The sequence below is a fragment of the Caretta caretta genome, chromosome 26 (genome assembly GCF_965140235.1).
Source record: "Caretta caretta isolate rCarCar2 chromosome 26, rCarCar1.hap1, whole genome shotgun sequence".
Classification (NCBI taxonomy): domain Eukaryota; kingdom Metazoa; phylum Chordata; order Testudines; family Cheloniidae; genus Caretta; species Caretta caretta.
In genome coordinates, this window is record NC_134231.1 from 16,698,043 (window position 1) to 16,716,681 (window position 18,639).

The 18,639-nt window shown below is 46.9% G+C and overlaps 1 protein-coding gene across 11 annotated transcripts in view; it reads left to right on the forward strand.

Annotated features, from left to right (window-relative positions):
* Positions 1-18,639, forward strand: part of OGDH (oxoglutarate dehydrogenase) — a 133,371-nt gene that overhangs the window by 98,473 nt on the left and 16,259 nt on the right. For 10 of the 11 annotated variants that reach the window (XM_048829147.2, XM_048829150.2, XM_048829146.2 and 7 more), the window contains 2 exons: positions 2,150-2,329; positions 6,788-6,916. The exons of the other annotated variant lie outside the window; for it this stretch is intronic. In XM_048829147.2, the coding sequence (XP_048685104.2) occupies positions 2,150-2,329; positions 6,788-6,916 (309 nt within the window). The remainder of the gene's footprint in view (positions 1-2,149; positions 2,330-6,787; positions 6,917-18,639) is intronic. 11 annotated transcript variants of the gene reach the window in all.

An 18,639-nucleotide genomic window follows, 5' to 3' on the forward strand; every position in this document is an offset into this window, starting at 1 on the left:
TCAGGTTGGCCACCCCTGCTTTAAGGGTTTGGATCACCTCTTCCCGTATGTTAGGCCCACAGTGGGACCCGAACTTGGTGCTGGCCAGGTTAACTGGACCTCCATTTGAACCGCTAGCTACATGCTCCTGGTTACACCTCTCTTAGAAGGTAGCCTTCCTGGTGGCGATCAGGTCCACTGGGAGGGTCTTGGAGCTCCAGGCACTGACCTCCGAACCCCCATACACGGTGTTCCATAAGGAGAAGGTCCAGCTCCAACCACATCCTTCATTCCTCCCTAAGGTGGTCTCTGCCTACCATATGGGCCAAGACATTTTCCTGCCGGTGCTCTGTCCCAAACCCCATGTGTCCAGCGAGGTGTGCTGCCTCCACATGCTGGATGTGGGACAGGCTCTGGCCTTATACCTGGCATGTACGAAACCGTTCAGGAAGTGCTCACAACAGTTCATTGCCTCGGCCGAACACATAAGAGGCCAGCCGATCTCCATTCGGCTGCTCGTGTATCTGTACTTGTTATGACCTGGCGGGAGTTCCCCCGCCACCGATTGTGAGGGCACACTCGACTAGGGTGTGAGCCTCGTTGGCTGCCTTACTGGCCCACGACCCTATTCAGGACATCTGTAGGATGGCCACATGATCATTGGTTCACAATTTCACCTCGCATTATGCAATCATCTCCCAAACCAGAGAGGACACTGGGTTCGGCAGGGCAGTGCTTCGTCCTGAGTGTCTGTGAACTGCTACCCACCTCCAACAGATATAGCTTGGAATCGCCTATTGTGGAATGCACGTGAGCAATCACTCAAAGAAAAGACAGTTACCTTTCCGTAACTGTTGTTCTTCGAGATGTGTTGCTCATGTCCATTCCACATCCCGCCCTCCTTCCCCTCTGTCAGAGTTGTCTGGCAAGAAGGAACTGAGGGTGGGGGGAGCACGCAGAGCCCCTTATACTGCACCATGGCGGCACCACGCTCGCTAGGGATGGTCCCTTATGGCTACTGCTAATGGAAAAACTTACGGCACCAGTGCACATGGCAAGCACACACACCTATTGTGGAATGGACATGAGCAACACATCTCGAAGAACACCAGTTACGGAAAGGTAACTGTCTTTTTGGCGGGAAGGGGAAGCTTGTGTATATTTGTGCCCCTTCTTACACTTACACAATTTTGCTTCACCGGTCCCAATATTTCTCCCACCTAGTGAGTTTCATAGTCTGTCAGGGTTGGAAGGGACCTCAGGAGGTCATCTAGTCCAGCCCCCTGCTCAAAGCATAGAATCATAGAATATAAGGGTTGGAAGGGACCCCAGAAGGTCATCTAGTCCAACCCCCTGCTCGAAGCAGGACCAATTCCCAGTTAAATCATCCCAGCCAGGGCTTTGTCAAGCCTGACCTTAAAAACCTCTAAGGAAGGAGATTCTACCACCTCCCTAGGTAACGCATTCCAGTGTTTCACCACCCTCTTAGTGAAAAAGTTTTTCCTAATATCCAATCTAAACCTCCCCCACTGCAACTTGAGCAGGACCAATCCCCAACTTTATTCCCACTTCTTCTTGATCTCCCTCTTCCAGACCCTGCTTCCTTCTCTACTCTCCTCTCCCTTGCCCTCTCCAGACCCCATGCACCTGCCTCCCAACCAGTCCTTGCCTCCTTTCCTTTCCTCAGTGCTTCTACCTCCTGGCTGTTCTCCCATCTCTAGGGTATAAATGAGGTCAGATGCTTATCAGAGGTGCACAGAATACAGCTGGTAACCAGGACCCATGTTGTTGAACTTGGATGCTTAAAGCTAGTAGTACTTAGGAACCCAAACAAGAGCCCTGCCTTGGCTTCAGTGGGAGCAGGATTGGGTTCTTAAACCATATAAATGATTTTCACCTTTGTGGCCAATATTTGGGCCATCTCTGTGCTGCTGTTACTCTCCGATATCAGCAAATGCACATGATCTGTGGGCTCCATGTTTCTGGTAATTGCAGCTCTAGCTGAAGAGCTCCAAATTCATGGCCCTTATATACTCCACGCAGCACTAGCAGATGCCGCGTACCCATGCTGTGAGCCTGTGAATGACGGGAGGCATCAGGGACTCCTGCTCTCAATCTCCCCAAGCTCTGCCGCCCACGCTCCTTTCTTGGCCCTGCTCTTTCTCTCCAGGGCTCGGGAGACGTGAAGTACCACTTGGGAATGTACCACCGGAGGATTAACCGCGTCACTGAGAGGAACATCACCCTCTCCTTGGTGGCAAACCCATCTCACTTGGAGGCTGCAGATCCAGTGGTTATGGGCAAGACGAAGGCAGAGCAGTTTTATTGTGGGGACACTAAAGGAAAGAAGGTAAAGGGCACCGAATACCTCTGATCCAGTGTCTGTTATAAGTTTATTCAGACTTGACTTGTAGTTGACCGAAGGGAGGCAAACTGCTCCATGAGGGAGCCAGATTAGCCAAGGAAATCCATGTGGTTTGTTTGTCAGTTTGAATTTCCCCAGAGATCTGGAATGCTGTCTGCCACAGGAAGAGTTCTGGTCCCATGTAAAGCACCCTCTCCTGTTTTATTGCTCCATCAACAGTCAGAACTGTGCTGCTTCTGTCCTGCTCCAACTTAACCAAGCCATAGCGAGCAGCGGAAGTAGTGGCTCAGCCAAAACGTATTCTCTGATTTGGGTGGCTTGGAGTGGGAGGCCAGATTGTTAGAAACGGTGGACGCACGAATCTCCAGTTCAAGTCAGGGGAAGGGATGGGTGTTCAGCACCTCTGAAAATGGGGCTCAGGGTATTGCAACTGGGGCATCTGAGAACCAAGGCACCCCAAATCGGTGGCCATTTAAAAAAAAAAATCAGCTTGGTCCTCGTGCTGTGCTGCTACTCAGCAGCAGCTGGATGCCGGGGCGGTATTCTTGGAGGGGCCAGGGCTGGGAATGGGAGGGGTATTGACGTTGTTGAGATGGCAGAAGGTTGAGAGCATGCCACAATTAAGCTTTGTATAACTTGCTGGAAAGCCAGTATTTGGTGGCTGTGGTGGTGGGTTACAGATCTAGGCATGGCCATGTCTAGGTGATGCAAAGGGGATTCACTCAGACTCAGAACCACTGGCAGTTACTCTGGAAGTCACTGAGAACAGCAGAGACTGGAGAGAAACAGAACAGCAGAAAGGGTTGGAGAAAAATATCTGTGGTGCGGATCCTCAAAAAGAAAAATAGAATGATCCTGGCAATTTAACAGCCAGGTTCCCCTGTAAAAAGACACCAGGTGAGTGACTGGCCCATGAGTAATAAGAGATGGGGCTTATGTGGAATCATCGCAGACTCTTCTTCACTTTGGTCTACTAACAAAATGTACAGGTTTCAGAGTAGCAGCCATGTTAGTCTGTATTCGCAAAAAGAAAAGGAGTACTTGTGGCACCTTAGAGACTAACAAATTTATTTATTTGTTAGTCTCTAAGGTGCCACAAGTACTCCTTTTCTTTTAAAAAAAAGTAGTGGAGGAAGAGGATGGAGAATCTGTTTGTTTCGGTGAATTTGATCAAGTGCCTCATTTAGTTCAGATGCCCTTGTATAGGAACACTCTTTTAGGGTCTGGACAATGTCTTAAGGCATATTGTAAAGTGGGGTAATGGAAAGCCCCAGCGAATGGACCCATGAGTGTCGTCAGTGAGATCAGGGTTAGATCCATTCTGAAAGAGTGGTTAACAACCAGACCCACCCTGGAACTGCAAACCCCACCAGCAAAGAAATAACATTAAGAAACCTCAAGAGGGAGTAATGTGAGAGTCAGGCCGCAATGATGCGGACTAAGGCATCAGGGGATGGGGAGGGAGGTCCCTCTTGCAGAAGGAGATCGCTGCGAGAAGTAACCAGGTGTGAGACTGTATGGGTCACGTCCTGGCTCCATAGCAGTTGGTGGGAGTTTTGCCACTGACTTCAGCATAGCCAGGAGTTGAATGTCTAGAGTCATGTTGTGCAGCAGGGGGTCACTTTCTCTTATAGAAAACTACTATAAACAAACTCTCCCTCCCCAGATAAATCTGACCAAACTGAAGGAACTGAATGTAAATCGAGGATCACTGTGATCCTGAGATATGTCGTTGGCTTGGAATAGGTAGTGGGGACCAGAGGATCCATTCCTTGAGAGAGAACAGCTGTGTCCTTCAACATGTACCCTAATATGAAAGAACAAGCCACAAAAAATGGGCTGTTGTAAGCAGCTTCAGTGTCTGGCTTATAACAAACGTATCCAATACCGTGGGAGAGGTATACGGGTAGCTCCAATGAGATCAAAAATAACCCTGGTCCTTTGTGGGAGGACGGAGAATATACCAAGACGAACACTGTCCTCTGGTACGGCAACATCTGTAGACAGCAATCCACGTCTAGTGTGATTAGGCAGAAGCCTCACACAGATACTGGTGGAATTCCCATTTTAATGGCTGCACCTGAAGTGTCCTCACTAACGTTTGAAGTGGCTTGTGAAATGCACATCCTTTCTCTATGCGCATGAATTTTTTCAGCCCACACTTGGGAGGGAAGTCTGTTATCAGTAAAATCAAAAGCAACCACTTAATTTTCATTTAGGATATTCCCTTTTTCCAAAAGCTGGAGAAGTGAGATGGGCACTGGTTGGTGCTCAGTAAACTTCATCCACCACTGGAACTGGTTCCAGTGTAACACTCAGTTGATAAGTTAATCGGCATAATCCACTGATTGCCTTTAATTCCAAGAATCACGTTTTAACTAGGGCTGTAAATTAATCGCGGTTAACTCACGCAATTAACTCAAAAAAATCACGATTAAAAAAATTAATCACTATTAATCGCACTGTTAAACAATAGAATACCAATTGAAATTTATTAAATATTTTTGGATGTTTTCAAATATATTGATTTCAATTACAACACAGAATACAAAGTATACAGTGTTCACTTTATGTTTATTTTTGATTACAAATATTTGTACTGTAAAAAACAAAAGAAATAATATTTTTCAATTCACCTAATACAAGTACTGTAGTGCAATCTCTTTATCATGAAAGTTGAACTTACAAATGTAGAATTATGTACCAAAAAATAACTGCATTCAAAAACAAAACAATGTAAAACTTAGGAGCCTACCAGTCCACTCGCTCAGACAAACAAGTTGGGTTAAAATTTGCAGGAGATAATGCTGCCCGCTTCTTGTTTACAATGTCACCTGAAGATGAGAACAGGCATTCGCATGGCACTTTTATAGCCGGTGTTGCAAGGTATTTATGTGTCAGATATGTTAAACGTTCGTATGCTCCTTCATTCCTCAGCCACCATTCCAGAGGACATGCTTCCATGCTGATGATGCTCGTTAAAAAAATAGTGCATAAATTAAATTTGTGGCTGAACTCCTTGGGGGGAGAATTGTATGTCTCCTGTTCTGATTTACCTGTATTCTGCCATGTTTCATGTCATAGCAGTCTCGGATGATGACCCAGCACATGTTCATTTTAAGAACACTTACTTTCACAGCAGATTTGACAAAAGGCAAAGAAGGTACCAATGTGAGATTTATAAAAATAGCTACAGCACTCAACCCAAGGTTTAAGAATCTGAAGTGCCTTCTAAAATCTGAGAGGGATGAGGTCTGTGGCATGCTTTGAGAAGACTTAAAAGAGCAACACTCCAATGCAAAAACTCCAGAACCCAAACCACCAAAAAAGAAAATCAGCCTTCTGCTGGTGGCATCTGACTCAGATGATGAAAATTAATATGCATATGCACTGCTTTGGATCGTTACTGAGCAGAACCCATCATCAGCATGGACGCATATCCTCTGGAATGGTGGTTGAAGCATGAAGGGACATATGAATCTTTAGCGCATCTGGCACGTAAATATCTTGTGGCGCCGGCTACAACAGTGCCATGTTCTCACTTTCAGGTGACACTGTAAACAAGAACCTGGCGCATTATCTCCTGCAAATGTAACCAAACTTGTTTGTCTGGGGGATTGGCTCAATCAAGTAGGACTGAGTGAATGTGCAGGCTCTAAAATTTTACATTGTTTTATTTTTGGATGCAGGGGTTTTTGTACATAATTCTACATTTGTAAGTTCAACTTTCATGATAAAGAGATTGCACTATAGTACTTGTATTAGGTGAATTGAAAAATACTATTTCTTTTGGTTTTTTACAGTACAAATATTTGTAATCAAAATTAAATATAAAGTGAGCACTGTACGCTTTGTATTCTGTGTTGTAATTGAAATCAATATATTTGAAAATGTAGAAAACATCCAAAATATTTAAATAAATGGTATTCTATTATTGTTTAACAGCGCAATTAATTTTTTTAATCGCTTAACAGCCCTAGTTTTAACCTAGTCTTCTAGAATTTCAGGAGGGGAGGGCTGTGAATCCACCCAGTATCTTCCTGAGTCATTGCACCAGAGACACTAGCCATAGTCTGTTCAGATCCAGCCTCACATGGAGGAGCTTTGTTGAAACATCAAACTGAAACCTCACTTCCTAGTGCAGTCACCTGGGGGCTAAAGTATCAGACCTTCCTTGCTATGAAGGTTACGGACAGACAATGGAAAGGATGAGGCAAAGAAGCTGCCACCAGAGAGATGTGGAGATGTATGTACAGTGGGGAGATGAAGAACAGTTTTCCATGCCCAGTCAGAGCCTGCTTGTAGCTGCTGCCCCATCCTAGCCAATAGCCCCTCCTTCCCCAACAATGCTGGGCCCCCTCTGTGTGCACTTCTGGGCACCTTTAATGCTGAAAAGAAGCCAACAAGCCACCAGCCTTCAGTTTGATCCTCTTGTCCCCACAGGTGATGTCCATTCTCTTGCACGGAGATGCAGCTTTTGCCGGGCAGGGTATAGTGTATGAGACGTTCCATTTGAGCGACTTGCCATCCTACACTACGCATGGGACAGTTCACGTGGTTGTGAACAACCAGGTAAAAACTGGGCCCCATGGCTGCAAGACTGGGTCCTTCAGCTCCACTGATACCAGAATCTTTGAGAACATGCACTTTAAATGCCATGGGAAGGGAGAGTGGTTTGTCCGTCTCTGACGTATCATACTGGTGTGCTAGCAATGGTAAGCATGTGTCAAGGATGTGTTTTATGCTAGGGATGGGGCCCTGCATCAGGGTCTTCTCCCACTAAAATGGTGCTGTGTTGTACCTGTGAAACTCCAGTTATGGTTCAGTGCCGGAATTGGGGCTTCTGGGGATGTATATAGGCAGATCTATAAGCAGGAGAGCTCCTATGAGACAAGGCTAAGGAACAAGAAGAACTGATGATAACTTGCTCTGGGCTATAACGGTGAAGTCCCTAGTGTCTAGGGCCTGGTCTACACTACAAACTTAGGTTGACATAAGGCAGGTTACTTCAGCCTAATTATGTCAGTGTACACACTACAGCCTTGCTCCCACTGATGTAAGTGCCGATGTAACTCCATCTCCACAAGAGGCGTAGGGCTTATGTTGGCATAGTTAGCGTGAAGCAGTGTCACTGCAGGTTACTTACATGGGTTGCTGGCTGTCATTCTTGTCAACTTCATGGCTCCATGCTGGCATCCTGAAATTGACAAGAAAGCCGGGCTGTCGACCCTGGGATTTAGGGGGGGCTCCAGCTAAAGCCCAACTGCCCCCTGGGTCCCTGCTCCCCACTCCCAGCCTGGCAGCTACCCAGGCTCCCCTCTCCCAGCCCAGCTGCTCCCCCTGGTCCTGGCTCCCAGTCCAATTGCGTCCCACTACCCAGGGGTTCCTGAGCAGGGAGCTGCATGCAGAGCTGACAGCCCACTCTCTCAGCTCCCTCACACTTAAGTCATTGGAAGCGCTCCTGGTGATGACACGCATCACCGACAGGAGGAGGGCAGTGTGGACATGAACCACCACAGTGGTGGCTGTAAGTCGACCTACCATAGGTCAACTTAAGTTTATAGTGTAGACATGCCCTAAATTATTGTGTCTTTTATCCCCTGTTTTGTTTTGAGCTCAGGTGACACTGACTTGATTGATATCCCGTTCCCTGATGCTGGGCGGGCTGGTTCTGAGCAGAGTCCAGTGGGAGAATGAGGGGGACTGTTTGAGCTTTAATATGGTCTCTCTGAAAGAGTCTTTACCCCTGTCTTACCTCTCACAAGCACCACCCTTTATGTGGACTCCATTAATGCTCTACCCTGGTGACTGCCCTCCCTCTGCTGAACAGAGCATAACAAAATCACAACAGAGCTAACTTAAAACTGACCTGGATAGCTTCTCTAGCTAGACCAGGGATCTCAAACTCAAATCACTACGAGGGCCACATGAGAACTAGTACATTGGCCTGAGGGCCGCATCACTGAAACCTTTTCATACAACGATACAAAAGTATAGTCAAAAATTTTTTAAAAATGAAGAGTAATATAGTATGCTATTAAAAGTCAATTTATTAACTTTTTAAAAACTGTAATGCAAAAAGTCAGTGCTAATTTTGACAGTCATTTCATTTTTGACCACTTAGAGTATGTCTACACTACAAAATTAGGTTGAATTTATAGAAGTCGATTTTTTAGGAAGCAATTTTATACAGTCGATTGTATGTGACCCCACTAAGCGCATTAAGTCGGCGGAGTGCGTCCACAGTACTGTGGCTAGCATCGACTTTCGGAGCGTTGCACTGTAGGTAGCTATCCCACAGTTTCCGCAGTCTCCGCTGCCCATTGAAATTCTGGGTTGAGCTCCCAATGCCTGTTGGGACAAAAACATTGTCACGGGTGGTTTTGGGTACATGTCAGTCGCCCCTCCCTCCGTGAAAGCAACGGCAGACAATCGTTCCGCACCTATTTTCCGTGCAGACGTCATACTGCTGTCAGCAGACGGTGCAGTAGGACTGCTAACCCTTGTCATCCACCGCTTCCGCTGCAACTTTGCTCTCTTGGTGCCATGAATCCATCTCGCAGGTCCTCTCTTCGTTCTGTATAAATATCTATTCTCGTGGCAACCGTTGTCATCCACCGCTTCCGCTGCAACTCTTTTCTCCTGCAGACACCATACCACGGCAAGCATGGAGCCCGCTCAGCTCACCACTACTGTTGTGAGGATTGTAAACACCTCGCGCATTATCCTGCACTATGTGCAGAACCTGCAAAAGCAGGCGAGGAGGCGACAACCGCGCGATCACGATAGTGATGAGGACATGGACACAGACTTCTCTCAAAGCACAGGCCCTCGCAATTTGGACATTGTGGTGGTAATGGGGCAGGTTCATGCCATGGAATGCCGATTCTGGGCCCAGGAAACAAGCACAGACTGGTGGGACCACATAGTGTTGCTGGTCTGGGACAATTCCCAGTGGCTGCGAAATTTTTCCATGCATAAGGGCGCTTTCATGGAACTTTGTGACTTGCTTTCCTCTGCCCTGAAGCACAAGAATACCAAGATGAGAACAGTCCTCACAGTTGAGAAGCGAGTGGCGATAGCCCTCTGGAAACTTGCAACGCCAGACAGCTACCAGTCAGTTGGGAATCAATTTGGAGTGGGTAAATCTACTCTGGGGGGCTACTGTGATCCGAGTAGCCAACGCAATCACTGAACTGCTGCTATCCAGGGTAGTGACTCTGGGAAATGTGCAGGTCATAGTGGATGGCTTTGCTGCAATGGGATTCCCTAACTGTGGTGGGGCGACAGACGGAACTCGTATCCCTATCTTGGGCCCGGACCACCTTGGCAGCCAGTACATAAACCGCAAGGGGTACTTTTCAATGGTGCTGCAAGCACTGGTGGATCACAAGGGACGTTTCACTGACATCATAGAATATCAGGGTTGGAAGGGACCTCAGGAGGTCATCTAATCCAACCCCCTGCTCAAAGCAGGACCAATCCCCAACTAAATCATCCAGCCAAAGCTTTGTCAAGCCTGACCTTAAAAACCTCAAAGGAAGGAGATTCTACCACCTCCCTAGGTAACCCATTCCAGTGCTTCACCACCCTCCTAGTGAAAAAGTTTTTCCTAATATCCAACCTAAACCTCCCCCACTGCAACCTGAGACCAGTACTCCTTGTTCTGTCATCTGCTACCACTGAGAACAGCCTAGAGCCATCCTCTTTGGAACCCCCTTTCAGGTAGTTGAAAGCAGCTATCAAATCCCCCCTCATTCTTCTCTTCCGCAGACTAAACAATCCCTATCCCTCAGCCTCTCCTCATTTGCGCCAGTCCCTTAATAATTTTTGTTGCCCTCCGCTGGACACTTTCCAATTTTTCCACATCCTTCTTGTAGTGTGGGGCCCAAAACTGGACACAGTACTCCAGATAAGGCCTCACCAATGTTCAATAGAGGGGAGCGATCACGTCCCTCGATCTGCTGGAAATGCCCCTACTTATACAGCCAAAAATGCCGTTAGCCTTCTTGGCAACAAGGGAATGCTGTTGACTCATATCCAGCTTCTTGTCCACTGTAACCCTTAGGTCCTTTTCTGCAGAACTTCTGCCTAGCCTATCAGTCCCTAGTCTGTAGCGGTGCATGGGATTCTTCCGTACTAAGTGCAGGACTCTGCACTTGTCTTTGTTGAACCTCAACAGATTTCTTTTGGCCTAATCCTCTAATTTGTCTAGGTCCCTCTGTATCCTATCCCTACCCTCCAGCGTATCTACCACTCCTCCCAGTTTAGTGTCATCTGCAAACTTGCTGAGGGTGCAATCCACACCATCCTCCAGATCATTAATGAAGATACTGAACAAAACCGGCCCCAGGACCGATCCTTGGGGCGTTCCGCTTGATACCGGCTGCCAAGTAGACATGGAGCCATTGATCACTACCCATTGAGCCCAACAATCTAGCCAGCTTTCTATCCACCTTATAGTCTATTCATCCAGCCCATACTTCTTTAACTTGCTGGCAAGAATACTGTGGGCCGTACCAAAAGTTTTGCTAAAGTCAAGGAATAACACGTCCACTGCTTTCCCCTCATCCACAGAGCCAGTTATCTCGTTATACAAGACAATTAGGTTAGTCAGGCATGACTTTTTGGTGAATCCATGCTGACTGTTCCTGATCACTTTCTTCTAAGTGCTTCAGAATTGATTCCTTGAGGACCTGCTCTATGATTTTTCCAGGGATTGAGGCTGACTGGCCTGTAGTTCCCCAAATTATCCTTCTTCTCTTTTTTAAAGATGGGCACTACATTAGCCTTTTTCCTGTCGTCCGGGACCTCCCCGATCGCCATGAGTTTTCAAAGATCATGGCCAATGGCTCTGCAATCGCATCCGCCAATTCCTTTAGCATTCTCGGATGCAACGCATCCGGCCCCATGGACTTGTGCTCTTGCAGCTTTTCTAAATAGTCCCTAACCACTTCTTTCTCCACAGAGGGCTGGTCACCTCCTCCCCATGCTGTGCTTCCCAGTGCAGTAGTCTGGGAGCTGACCTTGTTCATGAAGACAGAGGCAAAAAAAGCATTGAGTACATCAACGTGGGATGTCCGGGAAAGGTGAATGACAATCATATCTTCAGGAACTCTGGTCTGTTTGAACAGCTGCAGGAAGGAACTTACTTCCCAGACCAGAAATTACCATTGAGGATATTGAAATCTTAGTTATTTTTGGGGACCCATCCTACCCCTTAATGCCGTGGCTCATGAAGCCATACACAGGCACCCTGGACAGTAGTCAGGAGCTGTTCAACTATAGGCTGAGCAAGTGCAGAATGGTGGTAGAATGTGCATTTGGATGTTTAAAAGCTTGCTGGCGCAGTTTACTGACTAGGTTAGACCTTAGCGAAACCAGTATTTCCATTGTTATTGCTGCTTGCTGTGTGCTCCACAATATCTGTGAGACTAAGGGGGAGACAAATATTTTATGGTGGGGTGGGAGGTTGAGGCAAATCGCCTGGCGGCCGATTACGCACAGCCAGACACCAGGGCTGTTAGAAGAGCACAGGAGGGCGCGCTGCGTATCAGAGAAGCTTTGAAAACCAGTTTCATGACTGGCCAGGCTACCGTGTGACAGTTCTGTTTTTCTCCTTGATGAAAACCCACCCCCTTGATTGACTCTACTTCCCTGTAAGCCAACTGACCTCCCTTCTTCGATCACTGCTTTCAGAAGCAATAAAATCATTGTTTCAAAATCATGCATTCTTTATTAATTTATCATACAAATAGGGGGAAAACTCGCAAGGTAGCCCAGGATTGGTGGGTGAGGAGGGAAGCACCGGGTGGGGTGGTGGATGAGGGGAAGAGGGAAGGACAGGGCCACACTACAGTTCAAAACTTACTGAATGCCAGCCTTCTGTTGCTTGGGCAATCTTCTGGGGTGGAGTGTGAGGAGGATATGGAACTTGGGGAGGAGGGCAGGAGGTTATACAGGGGCTGCAGCGGCAGCCTGTGCTCCTGCTGCCTTTCCTGCAGCTCTACCAGACGCCTGAGCATGTCAGTTTGCTCCCCCATTAGCCTCAGCATTGCATCCTGCCTCCTCTCAGTGTGCTCCTCCCTCCTCTCATCACGTTCATTTAACGCTATCCTGGACTCTCCATTGTTTGCCTCCACGCATTCTGCTGAGCTCTTTCAGTGCGGGAGGACTGCATGAGCTCTGAGAATATGTCATCACGAATGCGGGTTTTTTTCACCTTCTAATCTGCACTAGCCTCTGGGACGGAGATGATAGGGGAAGCATAGAAACATTTGCAGCGCAGGAGGAAAAAAAGAGAGAGTAGTATTTAAAAAGATACATTTTAGAGAACAAAGGGAAGACTATTTCACACTAAATCAAGTGATTCACGTTACATAGCACATGTGCTTTTGGTAAAAGGTCGCATTTTGCCTCTTATATTGAGTGCCTGCCGGTTTGAATCATAGAATATCAGGATTGGAAGGGACCTCAGGAGGTCATCTAGTCCAACCCCCTGCTCAAAGTAGGACCAATCCCCAACTAAATGCTTAGTGTGAGACATCACACACGCTCGGCTGGGCAAAAGAATTCGGCTTGCAGGCAGCCTTGGTAAGGCAAAGGGTTTCAGCTTCTTCAACCTTCATAACGTGTGGGAACAGTTTCAAACAGCAGTGCCCTGCTTTCCCATACCAAGCAAAGGAGGGGCTGCAGTTTTAGGGTGAATGTGCAGCACAATCCAAACCCCCCGACCCCAATTCTCTGGGATGATCGCTTCACCACCACCACCCCATGCGCACACACTGCGTGGCTAGTATCATGGAAGATCCCTGTCAGCCAAACGCGAACAGCTCAGCATGAACGGGCCTCCCGCCACCACGTGGCTAACAGCGGGGATGATTTATTTTCAGCCAAAGGCAAACAGCCCAGCAGGAACGGGCACTTCTGAATGTCCCCTTAAACAAATTTCCTGTATTTCAACCAGGTGACGATGAATGATATCACTCTCCTGAGGCTAACACAGAGAGATAAAGAACAGATGTTGCTTGAATGCCACCAAAGCCCGGGCCCATTCGCTGCAATGCTTGTTCTGCAATGATTCCAGACTACTTGCTCGTGGCTTGGCGTGGTAAAGTGTCCTACTATGGAGGACGGAATAAGGCTGCCCTCCCCAGAAACCTTCTGCAAAGGCTTCTAGAGTACCTCCAGGAGAGCTTCTTGGAGATGTCCCTGGAGGATTTCCACTCCATCCCCAGAGACGTTAACAGACTTTTCCAGTAGCTATACTGGTCGCGAATGCATCCCAAGTCTTCGGAGCAAATTAATCATTAAACACGCTTGCTTTTAAACCCCTGTTTTATATTTGCAAAGGTACACTCACCAGAGGTGCCTTCTCCGGCTTCATGGTCTGGGAGCCAGTGTTGGGAGGGTATTGGCTCCAGGGTGATGAACAGTTCCTGGCTGCTGGGGAGAAGGGATTCTCCGCTTGCCTGCTGTGTGCTATCCTCAACCTCCTCATCATCATCATCTTCCTCATCCACAAAATCCTCATCCCTGTTGCTTGAGATTCCCCCCTCGCAGGTGTCCACGGACAGTGGTGGGGTAGCGGTCATGTGGACGGGTAGGGTTAAATCGACCTAACGCTGCTAAATTCGACCTAAACTCATAGTGTAGACCAGGGCTTAGTTGGCAGCGTTTTCCATCAACCAGAGCATCAATATAAGGTTTGATATGCTGAGACGAAACCAATCTCAGTGTTGCTTTCAAATGTTCATCGGTGAGCCGTGACTTTAGAATCATAGAATATCAGGGTTGGAAGGGACCTCAGGAGGTCATCTAATCCAACCCCCTGCTCAAAGCAGGACCAATCCCCAACTAAATCATCCCAGCCAGGGCTTTGTCAAGCCTGACCTTGAAAACCTCTAAGGAAGGAGATTCCACCACCTCCCTAGGTAACCCATTCCAGTGCTTCACCACTCTCCTAGTGAAAAAGTTTTTCCTAATATCTAAGCTAAACCTCCCCCACTGCAACTTGAGACCATTACTCCTTGTTCTGTCATCAGCTACCACTGAGAACAGTCTAGATCCATCCTCTTTGGAACCCCCTTTCAGGTAGTTGAAAGCAGCTATAAAAACCCCCCTCATTCTTCTCTTCCGCAGACTAAACAATCCCAGTTCCCTCAGCCTCTCCTCATAAGTCATGTGTTCCAGTCCCCTAATCATTTTTGTTGCCCTCTGCTGGACATTTTCCAATTTTTCCACATCCTTCTTGTAGTGTGGGGCCCAAAACTGGACACAGTACTCCAGATGAGGCCTCACCAATGTCGAATAGAGGGGAACGATCACGTCCCTTGATCTGCTCGCTATGCCCCTACTTATACTTCCCAAAATGCCATTGGCCTTCTTGGCAACAAGGGCATACTGTTGACTCATATCCAGCTTTTCGTCCACTGTAACCCCTAGGTTACTGAAACTCCAGGTGTGATTTGGCCTTCCTGATTTCACTCCTGCATCCCCAAGCAATATTTTTATACTCTTCCCTGGTCATTTGTCCAAACACAAAAAAGAGGCTTACAAGAAGTGGAAGATTGGACAAATGACCAGGGATGAGTATATAAATATTGCTCGGGCATGTAGGAATGAAATCAGGAAGGCTAAATCACACCTGGAGTTGCAACTAGCGAGGGATGTTAAGAGTAACAAAAAGGGTTTCTTCAGGTATGTTGGCAACAAGAAGAAAGCCAAGGAAAGTGTGGGCCCCTTACTGAATAAGGGAGGCAACCTAGTGACAGAGGATGTGGAAAAAGCTAATGTACTCAATGCTTTTTTGCCTCTGTCTTCACGAACAAGGTCAGCTCCCAGACTACTGCACTGGGCAGCACAGCATGGGGAGGAGAGGCCAGCCCTCTGTGAAGGAAGAAGTGGTTTGGGACTATTTAGAAAAACTGGACGTGCACAAGTCCATGGGGCCGGATGCGTTGCATCCGAGAGTGCTAAAGGAATTGGCGGATGTGATTGCAGAGCCATTGGCCATTATCTTTGAAAACTCATGGCAATCGGGGAAAGTCCCGGAAGACTGGAAAAAGGCTAATGTAGTGCCAATCTTTAAAAAAGGGAAGAAGGAGGATCCTGGGAACTACAGGCCAGTCAGCCTCACCTCAGTCCCCGGAAAAGTCATGGAGCAAGTCCTCAAGGAATCAATTCTGAGGCACTTAGAGGAGAGGAAAGTGATCAGGAACAGTCAGCATGGATTCACCAAGGGCAAGTCATGCCTGACTAATCTAATTGCCTTCTATGATGAGATAACTGTCTCTGTGGATGAGGGGAAAGCAGTGGACCTGTTGTTCCTCGACTTTAGCAAAGCATTTGACACTGTCTCCCACAGTATTCTTGCCAGCAAGTTAAAGAAGTCTGGGCTGGATGAATGGACTATAAGGTGGATAGAAAGCTGGCTAGATTGTCGGGCTCAAAGGGTAGTGATCAATGGCTCCATGTCTAGCTGGCAGTCAGTATCAAGCAGAGTGCCCCAAGGGTCGGTCCTCGGGCCGGCTTTGTTCTATATCTTCATAAATGATCTGGAGGATGGTGTGAATTACACCCTCAGCAAGTTTGCAGATGACACTAAACTGGGAGGAGAGGTAGATACGCTGGAGGGTAGGGATAGGATACAGAGGGACCTAGACAAATTGGAGGATTGGGCCAAAAGAAATCTGATGAGGTTCAACAATGGCAAGTGCAGAGTCCTGCACTTAGGACGGAAGAACCCCATGCACTGCGACAGACTAGGGACCGAATGGCTCAGCAGCAGTTCTGCAGAGAAGGACCTAGGGGTGACAGTGGACGAGAAGCTGGATATGAGTCAACAGTGTGCCCTTGTTGCCAAGAAGGCAAGTGGCATTTTGGGAAGTATAAGTAGGGGCATAGCGAGCAGATCAAGGGACGTGATCGTTCCCCTCTATTCGACATTGGTGAGGCCTCATCTGGAGTACTGTGTCCAGTTTTGGGCCCCACACTACAACAAGGATGTGGAGAAATTGGAGAGAGTCCAGCGAAGGGCGACAAAAATGATTAGGGGTCTGGAACACATGACTTGTGAGGAGAGGCTGAGGGAACTGGGATTGTTTAGTCTACGGAAGAGAAGAATGAGGGATTTGATAGCTGCTTTTAACTACCTGAAAGGTGGATCCAAAGAGGATGGATCTAGACTATTCCCAGTGATAGCAGATGACAGGACAAGGAGTAATGGTCTCAAGTTGCAGTGGGGGAGATTTAGGTTGGATATTAGGAAAAACTTTTTCACTAGGAGGGTGGTGAAACACTGGAATGCGTTACCTAGAGGGGTGGTGGAATCCCCTTCCTTAGAAGTTTTCAAGGTCAGGCTTGACAAAGCCCTGGCTGGGATGAATTAGTTGGGATTGGTCCTGCTCTGGGCAGGGGGTTGGACTAGATGACCTCCAGAGGTCCCTTCCAACTCTGATATTCTATGATTCTATCTTCCACTTCTTGTAAGCTTCTTTTTTGTGTTCAAGATCAGCAAGGATTTCACTGTTAAGCCAAGCTGGTCGCCTGCCATATTTACTATTCTTTCTACACATCGGGATGGTTTGTCCCTGTAATCTCAATAAAGATTCTTTAAAATACAGCCAGCTCTCCTGGACTCCTTTCCCCCTCATGTTATTCTTCCAGGGGATCCTGCCCATCAGTTCCCTGAGGGAGTCTAAGTCTGCTTTTCTGAAGTCCAGGGTCCGTATTCTGCTGCTCTCCTTTCTTCCCTGTGTCAAGATCCTGAACTCAACCATCTCATGATCACTGCCTCCCAGGTTCCCATCCACTTTAGCTTCCCGTACTAATTCTTCCTGGTTTGTGAGCAGCAGGTCAAGAAGAGCTCTGCCCCTAGTTGGTTCCTCCAGCACTTGCACCAGGAAATTGTCCCCTACCCTTTCCAAAAACTTCTTGGATTGTCTGTGCACCTTCTTCTCTTCTGCAGACTAAACAATCCCAGTTCCCTCAGCTTTAACACAGATTCGTTAATCTTCATGGAAGAGAAAAACTGTTCACATATATATGTACTTCCAAACATTGCCATTATCCTTGCAGAAGCAGAGAATAACATGAAATCTTTCTTGTGAAAGAAACCTGTAGAATTCTGAAATTCCAACATCTGTAGGATTCTGCTTCAAAATGGTATCACACTGAAGCTCCACTCACTCCATCTGCATTTCTTCTGCAATATTGTCAATTTCCACAGCAAATGGTGTGGAAAAAAGTTTAAAATGTGGTTCAAGTGCCTTGAAATCTTTAAACCGCACATCAAACTGCTTGTGTAAGTTAGAAATGATATCTGCATATTCTTTCAAGGATTTTGGTTCAACTTTTCCTTAGGAATTCAGAGTCGAGAAATGGACCAAATTGCCAGCAGTCAGCTGTTTCCCCCACAAAGTAAGCTTGACTTTGACTGACTTAACACTGTCATACATGTGTGTTATATCACCTGTTTTCTACCCTGAAGCTTCAAGTTCAGTGCATTCAGGTGATCAGTTACATCTGTTAGAAAAGCAAGGTTGCAGATAAAAGTGGAATCAGCAAGCTGTGGAGCCTCCTTGTTTTTCATTTTCATGAACGAATCAATCTCCTCTAAGTGGGAAAAAAACACTTCAAAACATTTCCATGACTCAGCCATCTAACTTGAGTGTGATACAGAAGTTCCCCATATTTGCTGTCCATACTTGCTAGAAAAGAAGTGAACTGTCTGTGATTCAGCCCTCGTGCATGTATAAAATTAACAGTATTAATAACTACGTCCATAACTTCCTTCATTTGTAGACTTTTATTACACAGGGCTTCTTGGTGCAAAATACAATGTGTATTGGTGAAGCTAATTCCTGGTATATTGAGGCTGTTCAGGTTGGTCTTCAATCATCCAACCACACCAACGTTTTCAGAGCACGCTGATGGCGCACCGTCCATAGCCCAAGATACGAGTTTGTTCCATGGCAGCGCAGCTTTCAATGCACTCTTCCAGTCCTTGAACCATGTCACGTCCCGTTGTGGGACCCTTCAGTGGCATTAAGTCTAGCAATTCTTCAGTTATATTCAAATTGCAGTCCACACCCCTAATGAACACTGCACTCTGTGCGGTATCTGATACATCTGTACTCTCATCAAGAGCAATTGAAAATGCTTTAAAGTCTTTTGCCATTTGAATCAATTGTTTTTGCACATTATCTGCTAAATCCGTTATCCTGCAGGAAGCTGCATTGGCAGACAGCTTATGCCTTCAAAAACTTTCTTCCTATCAGGACATAAAATTTCGC